Here is a 10,244-nt window from a genome sequence, read left to right on the forward strand (position 1 = left end):
GTGTTCATATTAGAAATGTGTTATGTCAGCCTGACATTACAGAAATATTGACTGATTCTAAGACTTAAAGGACACTAACATACATTTAAAGGTGCTTTAGATCAACAAACCTTTGCTCTTGAATAATCTCATGTTTCACATCAGTTTGAATTTGTGGCTCAAAAAATCCTCAATTTTTTTTTACACATTTAATAATAAAAAGTTTTAGATTCTGTTTGATGGAAATAAGTGTTCAGCTTGTGTTAGATAACTTTATTCATGTGTTAAACGATTTTTAGCGCTGATTTCTGGATTGATGTAAATTTTAAAATGAGACAGCGCCCCCTCTGTGAAGGGCGGGGCGTGACGAGTTTAACTAAAATCATCCCAAAGCATCTCGTTCACTCCTAAAGTCGACTGTTAACAGTGAAACACGTGTAACTAACATAGTCTTTGTTCATTTTGTCTTCCTTCATTAATTCAAACACGCTGAGGTGTCCGTACGCACTCACTGTGTAGTTTATGGTTAGCTGACTGGTTCTTATATAGAGCTGCTCTGCTTGAGGTCAGATCAGGGTGCTGTGGTCGTTTAGTTTCTGACCCCCGTTACCTGCAGCAGTGAAACATGCACAACAGAACAAAACACTCCAACGATGCCTCCTGTCGGGGTAAACACTGCTAACATTTAAATTAGCCGTCAGTACCTCAGCACACAGTTTCTACCTGAAGTCAAACGTCAGACCAAAGAAAGTTTTTTTTTAAACCCAGTTTAATTGTTTTTTGCTGTGTGTAATAAAAGCGTCCTGCCTCTGCAGAGACGGGTCTGAAACTGAAATGGGCCGTGGGCCTCTGCTGACACTGTCGTCTCATTGAAGGACACTTTAGTGTTCAAGTACAACAAAAACAAACAAGAAAACGCCCACAAATATTTCCGAAATTGTAGTATTTTGTTTGTTTGTTTTGTAAATTTTAAATATTGTATAACAAAACAAAACTGCAAACGTGAACACATTTTTTTCCTCCCTCTTAACTAACTGAAGCCTTGAACTACCAAATAAACCCATCGGTCGTCTCTGTCCGTCACACACGTGGCAGCACTGCTGCTATCATTGTGTTTTAACACAATCCAAACACAGACATAAGTGTACACATTAGTGTGTGACTCTCACACAGCCTCAGCAGGTTTGTGCTCTTTGCTCATGTCGCCTTCATATTCAATCATTTAAAGAACTTATTTCAACATTGCACTCAACAACAAACAAATCCTCCCGAACACAAAGAGTCACTTCAAGGGTCAAACTGAGTTATATTTCTTCACATCAATATAGTTTTTTTACGACACTGTGGTGGCGTCTGCTGTAATGGTGGAGTGGCAGAGAGGGACGGGGGGAAACTCAAACTGGTCAGGAGGGCCAGCTCTGCCCTGGACCGTCCGCTGAAGTCCATCGAGCAGGTTGGGGACGAGAGGATGTTGTCAAAGCTAACATCCATCACGGACAACACCTCCCACCCCCTGCATGAGACTGTACGAGCACTGAGCAGCTCGTTCAGCAGTGGACTTTTACACCCACAGTGTAGGAAGGAGCGCTACCACAGGCCATTCTTACAGCAGCTGTCAGACTCTATGATGCAGCTTAACATGCTTTTGGTCATCTTACTCACCAGCCTGTTTGTTTACGGTACAGTTTATACAAATCTCTGTACAATTTTCTCAATTTTTCTATACATATTCTGTACATTGTTACCTGTATATACCTGTATATACAAACTTTGGTTGCTTATGTTTATAGGACCACCCTGTGTCTTCCTTTTATATTTTATTTTCCCGTGCTGTAAGAGCTCTGTAACCGAGATTTCTCATCCGTGGGATAATAAAGGTTTATTCTATTCTAGGGGTGACGTGGGCCACAAGTGGCCCCTGGGCCACGAGTTTGAGACCCCTGCTCTAAGACAATAACAGTAACAGACTGAACCAATTAAATAATATAGTATATTACAAAGTTAACAAATGGCTCAATTATAAATACACTGAAACCCATTTTCTATACAAAATACAGAAAGAATCTGAGCGGACGTATTTCTGATAAATCCAAGTGATGCATGAAGTTTACAGTTAAGAATATCTATTCTATGCCCACAACAAAGAAGCATTCGTGCTGCTCCATTTTGTACCATTTGCAGTTTCTTAATCTCCTCCGTTGCACCACCAGACCAAACTAATCGATAATCCACTACTACTGCCTGATCAGGTTTGGTGTCCAAACTTTTACTTTCCAGCTACTTCCGGAAGATAAAACCTTGAGCAGGAAGTTTATTTGGTAACAAAAGAATGTTTAAGCTTCTAAACTCTGTTGCAGCAGCTCGGCGGTGCTGCGTTACCCCCCGTGTCTTCTCTCCATGTTTGCCTTCTGCTGCACAAATTGATTTCTCCTCCTCCCCTCGCTCTCCCTCTCAGGCCTCATTAACCTTCTGCCTCCTTTCTCCCCTCTTCCTCTTATGTCACCTCCCTTTCACCCTCCCTCACCCCACTTTCTTCGTCCTCCTCCTCCTTCTGTCTCCCTCCAACTGCCATCTCTGTGCATTAAAGAGCTGGGTGGAGGCTGGAAGGAGCTGGTTTAACCTACTTCCCAGAGCAAAGACACACTTTACCAGCTCATCTCCATAATGCCAAGACAGGCTGAATGCAACAGATGCTGAGAGAGAGTTAAAGTGCTGCATATGGCAACAAGAGAAAGTTATTAAGTCCCTGTGAAATTAAAACAGTTGTTTAATGATGCCTGTGGCTGTGCTTTTAGCAGCCGTGGACGAGTATGATCCAAACAAACACCATCAGGCTTCAAACAGACATCACGTTCTCACTCGCACAGAGTCACAACCTGAACTCTGTTTTCTTTTCTGTAACTGGAGAAAACTTCAAAAAATGCATTTTGGCTAATTTTCCGTTTTTTTTCCAAGAGTTGTATCACTGCGTGGGATCCCTGGAACACGGACACAGGAAGTGACGAGTCCCTCAGATTTAGGGGAAATATTTAGCACCGATCAGTCTTTATGGATGCTCTTTCCTTTGTCAGTTGGATTGTGAGGTTTCTTCCTGTTAAAAGGGGTTTTTTTCTTCCCACTGTCGCCAAGTGCTTGCTCCACAGGGATCATCTGACTGTTGGGGTTCTCTTTGTATCATTAAGGACTCTTTACCTTACAATAACGAGCACCTCGGCGGTGCGTGGTGCTTTTTAAATAAAACTTAAAAATGTAATTATATTTGTGCATCATCTACATTAGTTATTATTTGAGCTTTTTTTCTTATTCCGCACCTAAAAATGAGCAAAGCTGCTCTGCATGGATGCTTGACCACTGAGTTGGAAAAACAATGGTTGTTTTTTTATTTCACAGAGTGTAATCTGGGTTTGTGGCGAACGTTCAGTCTAATGAGGCATACTGATCCTGTTCTACCAGCTGTTTTATTCTCCACTGTCTGATATTCCTTCAGGAATATTAAGCTAACACCACAATGAGATAATTACCTCAGCGTTAACCCTTCCTCTGCCTATTGTTGGCTGGCCTGCATCCGAGCGTCGGCTGCTGGCCTGAAGTGGATCAGACGTCTTATTGTTTGTTGGCTGCTGCCGGATAAGAAACACAACAGTTGGATTATCTTCGTTATTTTTAAATCATTAATTTTAAGCCTGATGTTTAGTTTATATATGTAAAACCCCAAATCAGGAGGTCTGCAGACACTGAAACACACTGTGAAGGGATCCCAGCTCTTGTATTGGTGCACGTACATGTGCACGCTTCTCACTCTAAAAATGACCTTAATCTGTTATAACAAACTCAGAATACATTTAACATTAATCTAAAGTACATTTCACTCATTAACTCAGAAAATATCCCAATGAAACCACGCGGGTGCCCTAAGAGCTGCAAAGAGTAACATTTTTAAACACAGAGTTAAATAATAAACTTTGAATTTCAAGGATATTTTATTGCTTCAGTAAATATGTAATAAGCCAGTCACATGTAGACTCAAGAAGTTTATTGTCATTTTGTATGGAGTTACCCAGCCTGAAACCAAATACTGTTTCTCACCAGCCTCTACAGTGCAATAAGCAATACAGTTAAAAAAGAATAAATACAGTTTTAAAAAGGCAGTAATGAACTGCAACAATAGTTATGGATAATGGTTAAAGTACATGTAGAGCATATAACCACGCCCAGGAAGACCTGCTGAAGTTCAGACTGAGCACCAGAATGGGAAAGAAATGTGATTTTAGTGACTTTGAACATGGCACGGTGCAGAAACTGCTAATCTGCTGGGATATTTCCACCTGCCAACAGAGTTTACAGAAAACGGTCCAATTCGAAAATGTCCTATGAGCAGGAGTTCTCTGCGAGAAAATGACTTGTTGATACCAGAGGTCAGAGGAGAATGGACAGACCGCTTCGAGCTGGGCTACAGCAGCAGAAGACCACAATGAGTGTCACTCCTGTCAGCTACGAACAGGAAAATGAGACGACAGCTCACAGACTCACCAAAACTGGGCAGCAGAAGACTGGAAAGACATTTCCTGGTCAGAATGTGGCTAAACATCATGAAAGCATGGATCCATCGTGCCTGTGTCACCAGTTCAGGCTGCTGGTGTGATGGTGTGGGGGTTATTTCCTTGGTGGACTTTTCTCTCCTCAGTACCAGCTGAGCATCGCTCAGACTCCACAGCCTGAGTGGCTGCAGAATAAATCACCACGTTACAAACTCAGATCATCAAACTGGTTTCTTGACCGTGACGTTCACTCAAACATCCACAGTCACCAGATCTTAATCTAATAGTTATTTTTTATGATGTAGTGAAATGGGAGGTCATCTGGCAACTACTGCAGTGCTCCAAGACATCAGAGGGAGAAGATGTTGGAGAGGAGGAGCCATCCAGCTCGAAATGACCCAAATAAATGTCTTAGTCTTTTTCAAGACCATGCAGTGGGCGGAGTCAGGCTCTGATATGATTGGGATAAGTAGAATCTTACTGTCAGCTTGCAGTACAGTACATAAATACATTTATCTAAACTGTATTCGTGAGTGTGTGCACCATTTCTTAGCACTTCACCGACTCTGTAAAAATGCTGCTGCCCAATTTGCCGAGAACACGAGCCGAGGGTCTTGCAGGAGGGAGTCACGCTGGTGTTTGTGAGCTTCTGTGACAGCTCCGGCAAAGTTTCCTCTGCGGGACGCTGCACAGCAGTAGATGTCATTCCTATTTCTAATCTCCCAACGGAGAAGGCAGCCACAGATGGCGCCTGCCAATAACATCGCACGGCAGATTTGATGAGAGGAATTTTCATACAAAGACGGAGAAGTGCGGTACTGGGGAAGTTGTCGGGGCGCGACCTTTCATTGACGTAACTGTGTGTGTGTAAATGACTGCAGGCCCAGAGAGTTAACCCCCAACCTGGAGCAAACTCCTGCTTTAGTCCAGCTGCCGTTCTAGAGTGAAGCCAATGTTTCACAGTTTGAATCGACACGTATTTAGAAAATTCAACATGACAGGCTTCACAGACGGCATCATAAGATCTTTAATTAAGATCAGAGACCGTCGTTGTCAGACGTCCACGCCATGTTGCTCTATTGCATCTGCTCTACGTCACTTACATTCATAGTCATTATTCATTTACCTGAAACAAAGACGAAATGCACAAACAATATGTGGAAGAGGGACAGGAGCAGCCAGGTGTCGACTATCAAATGCACTGATTAACTGATCTGAAAGCTCGAGCTTCCCTATAAAAGCAGAGGTTTTGGCAGTTTGCAGGTCTGCAATCAGCAGTGATCTTAGAGAAGCGTCTGCTAAGGGAGGGCTACAAGGCCATTTCCTTAACTGAGGTTTACAAAGGCTGAATAAACCACAAACCACTTCTGGAACAGCGTCCTTCAAACGGATGAGACCAACGTGGAGAGGTTTGTCCTCAACTGCAGAGATCCAAACTCAGCACAAACGCCTCATACCGACAGGTGGACGAGGGATGACGATTTAGGCACTTTGCAGTCGCTGAGTTGAGCCAGGCAGTAAATCTCCAACAGAATGGCTGAAAAAGTCCAGACTGGTCAGCCTGCTGACACCTTCAGAGAGCTGTGCTTAGATCCATCGTTCAAATCTCAATGAACTGAAGCAACGCTGGAAAGAAGAGTGACCAAAATTCCTCCACAATGGCATAAAAGACTGAGAAGGTCCGATTCCTCAGTGGCAGCTTGATTCCTTCACACAAACACAACGTGAAGGAGAACGGCGGCCTTCTTTCATCAGCTGTGAGGACGTGGAGGATGATTGGGCCACAGACAGAGTCCCTGTCTGTCTCTCTGTCTCTCTCTCTCTCACTCACTCACTCACTCACACACACACACACACACACACACACACACACACACACACACACCCCAGCTGAGGCTAGCAAGTGTTACCTTAAGGGTCATTAAGGTAATGGAGTCTCTTATTTGATTAGGCATGAAAGATCACCAGTGTTCCTTAACTTTAGTCGGGCTGGAGTGATGGAGTCATCGAATTAGTGATTTTATCTGCAGCAGGAGAGTAAAAGTGTGTGTGTGTCTTTTAGGATGTGTCGTGTCTGAACCGCGACAGCAGTAAGGTCATTGTGGTGGACTGTAAGCGGGAGGCGTTCAGCCTGCAGCCTTTCAACGGCCTGGCTCTGAAGAAATGGGACGGAAACTCTGAGGACCGAACGCTCTACGACCTCGCCAACTTCCTCAAGAGTAAGACGCACGATGTGGCGTTCGGGGACCGTCCTGTCACCCAGCCGTTCCTTAATTTCATTTGTTATTGTAGTTGACTTCTGCTTCTTGTATTCGTCAGTGCATCCCTCTCCTGTCACTAAGCTCGTATTTGATTGGTTGACCTTCCTGTGTTTCCTGTCTGTTGTTGTTTCACCTCCTCCGTCTCCTCCTCTCCGTCAGCCATCGCTATGAGCGGCGTGGACGACGTGCGTTCGGTGTTGGAGAACTACGCGCTGGAGGAAGACCCCATCGAGGCCTTCAAGCGCCGACAGGCTCAGCTGGCACAGGTAGGAGGAGAAATCAAACGCACCTGTCACAGGTTTCACCTGGAACAGCTTTGACTCTGTTTTCTCCGCCCGTCAGGAGGAGGAGCAGCGTCTGTCCGAGCTCTCCCAGCAGAAGAAACAGGGACTCTCGATCGGCTCCATCGCCTCGCGGTTTTGGCGCTCCAAGCAGCAGTGAGCCCCGCCCCCTCCCCTGCTCGCTTTCCACCCATCACTCGTCCAAGGTGAGGTGAGAGAGAGGAGGGGAGAGACCCGTGTGCTGCAGGTGAATGGTCTCCGCCGTCACGGACGTCTCAGTGGGCGGGGCTGTTGCGCTGGACCGGAGCTAGGACTTTGACTGGCCCTGCACTTCCTGGTTTTTGTGGAGGCGGGGCCTCATCTTTGTGACACCTGATGCATTTTTAAGCTTCTGATGGAGAGGATCCAGGTCGGTCTAAACTCTGGTTGCTGGTGGTTGGAGGCTGATCGGGGATCAGCGCTGCCATCGCCACTCCAGCTCCGGTCGCCTCGCCGCTCACAGGATCTGACCTGAGATCAGCTGTCATCTGCCACACTTTGAGAATGTGTATTTTATTTTCTATTCCTGTGTGTGTGTGTCAGACTGTGCTGTTGGAGGCGAACGTCACATCATGAATATTGTTTATAATGATACAAATAAACAATAAGTAGCATTTATGAGAGTTTGGTGAATATGTCAGAGCGGCGTCGGCCGCCGTGGCGTGGACGAATGTGCGTCCAGGACGTAACAGCAAGAGGGATGAGGTCTTTCATTTCCACAGAGATTGAAGTCTGATGTTCTGTCTGTGTGAGCACATCCTGGTGTATGAGACGTGACGTCTGAGGAAGAACAACAGACTGTTTTGGAGGAGTGGAGGAAATCTTAGCGACAGTGTTTGGCTCGGGGTGGCTCACCTGTCGTACCTGGTCTGGTCTTATGAGGGCTCCATTAGATCAAACTAGATCATGTTAGCTTGCATAGCTAGCCAATATTAGGCCACCAGTAGACGTGTTCAGGAGCACCTCGAGGAACACGTCAGAGAGCCCCCGACCTGCCACCCTGACTGAACGTGATCGATCCACAGAGATCACCTCCACGTGACGAAGCTACCAAAGATGCATGCCGAGCCACGCCTGGTTCTTATGCTGTACACAGCTGTGCAGAAGTCTTAAGCCACCTCTCATTTCTCTCTATTTTGCTTCCATCCAGTCAGACTTGTCATTTTTCAAAAAGAATCCTCCTCCAGCTTTCTGAAGATCTTTCAGTGTTCCCTCATTTCCAGTCCAGTCCTTGTACCTGACCATTTTCAGACATTTTTTTTTGTTTCCATTTAACTCTGACCTCATCACTCAGGCATTATAAAGGCTCCGAAGTAAAGTCGTTATGTCTCTGCACATAACGACTTGCCAAAGAATCCATCTTAAATTTTATCTTCAGGCTCTTAGATGAAAGCAGCCTGTCACACAAACCGATGATTTATTCTAGTTTCTTTAGTTGAATCTGTGAATGCTGAAGATAGTAGTTTGTCATAAAATGTCATTTTTGGACCAACAAGGGATTCTCTGAAGTAATAGCAGAAAACCTGGCGGATCTCGGCACAGTGTGCAGTGTGTCCTTAAAAAAATTTGAAGAAACTGGACAAGTGGCGGACAAAACAAGTGTTCAGCCTAAAAATCACGGGGCCTTCAGCTGAACCATCCAAACTACACAAGAACTGGACTGAAAATCGGTAACAACAGGTCAGAGGGAGCGATGAATCCAAATCTTTGGCAGTACGTACAGAGGAGGTCCAACAGTGAGGCCACGGTGGAGGCTGGGTCTGGATTTCGGCCAGTGACGTTTGAGATTCATCAGTTTTAACAAAGTACCATCAGACTGTGAATTTGATCCTTCTGCAAAGCCTGACAATGATCCCGACGCAGTGAAAGTGCACAGTGGAGCACTCTCAGTCATGGATTGGCCTCCTGCAGCTTAACATTACTGAAGCAGTGTGGGATCATCCCGGCAGAGCAGAACAAAAACAGAGCTTTGAGTGTCCTTCAAGAAGCCTGGAGAGAGTTTACAGCCTGTGCTGGAGAATAAAGGTGTCCACTCAAATACTGACTGTCACCTGTTTCTGCCTCATGGAGACCATGTTTCAATAAATTGCTGCACTTGGTTCTCATTTTCCTGCAGAATATAAAGATTAGAGGAGAGGTGTAAGACCTGTGCACAGCGCTGTACACGAGTCTGATGTGGTGGCTCGTTCTTGGCTTTAAACAGCAGCGTGTTTTACAAAGAGGACGACGTGCTGCATTTCTGGTTTACACTCATTTAGGAAAAAAACAAAGACTTTCAGTCAGATCTGCTGCAGATAAACCGATGATCGCCGCCATCCGAGGCCTCTGAGTTTTATTCTTTCTCTAGAGCAACGAGTCCAGAAATCATTCGTCTCAATGTGCATGTTGATGTAAACTCACCATCGGTAATAAACCCAGAATAAATCAAACCGACCAACGTGATGATGTGTGGATTTTCCTGTTTTTGTTCGGTCTTTTTAAAGTGTAAATCGGTGGAATCTTTGGCGTTTCAGTCTCTCTTCAGGCTCATAATATGAATCATTGTAGGTTTTATAGTTTTCCCTTCGCTGTTTACAAGCTTTTCCCTCTTTTAATGAAATTCCGCTGGTTCGGGGTGCTTCCCTCTAACAAATGCATCTGAAACATGCTGTTATTGAGCGCGTTGGACAGAGGAGGACACGGCCGGGATGCTTTTGATCTTCTGGCTGCTCCTCGGGCTTCGCAGAAGCGTTTGTACCAAGTTTTAAGAGAACATGTGCAGCGCTGCTGTATACGTTTAATGTACGGAAAAATGAGGCCGGCGCTGGGCCAAACATGAGAAATGTGCTTTACAGCAGGAGAGTTACAGCAGGAGCCCCGTGGTGCCCAGAACCTGTAAATGTGTTTTTCTCTTCACAGCACGTTTATGTCCCGTGAAGGCGCCGGGACAGTTACCACCTGTGAGATGCCGATGTCCCGCCGCTGTCACCAAAACATCGTTCAGGGTTATTTTTGCATGTTTTCCTGGTGTTTACTTCAGGCAGTGATGAAGCCCAGAACACTCCTGTGTGAATAAATGTATAAATAGCATATTTGGAACACTTTGCCATTCAGATTCCAAATATTTGCCCCTCCTAACTGCTCATAAAGTGCAAATACACACCGAG

The 10,244-nt window shown here is 45.1% G+C and overlaps 1 protein-coding gene across 2 annotated transcripts in view; it reads left to right on the plus strand.

Moving 5' to 3' along the window:
* timm50 (translocase of inner mitochondrial membrane 50 homolog (S. cerevisiae)) overlaps window positions 1–9,540 on the plus strand; it is a 30,977-nt gene extending 21,437 nt beyond the window's left edge. For both annotated transcript variants that reach the window (XM_063492417.1, XM_063492418.1), the window contains 3 exons: window positions 6,580–6,736; window positions 6,938–7,044; window positions 7,121–9,540. In XM_063492417.1, the coding sequence (XP_063348487.1) occupies window positions 6,580–6,736; window positions 6,938–7,044; window positions 7,121–7,219 (363 nt within the window). In that variant the 3' untranslated portion in view covers window positions 7,220–9,540. The remainder of the gene's footprint in view (window positions 1–6,579; window positions 6,737–6,937; window positions 7,045–7,120) is intronic.
* Window positions 9,541–10,244: the final 704 nt, after the last annotated feature.

This window comes from Pelmatolapia mariae, linkage group LG14 (genome assembly GCF_036321145.2).
Source record: "Pelmatolapia mariae isolate MD_Pm_ZW linkage group LG14, Pm_UMD_F_2, whole genome shotgun sequence".
Classification (NCBI taxonomy): Eukaryota; Metazoa; Chordata; class Actinopteri; order Cichliformes; family Cichlidae; genus Pelmatolapia; species Pelmatolapia mariae.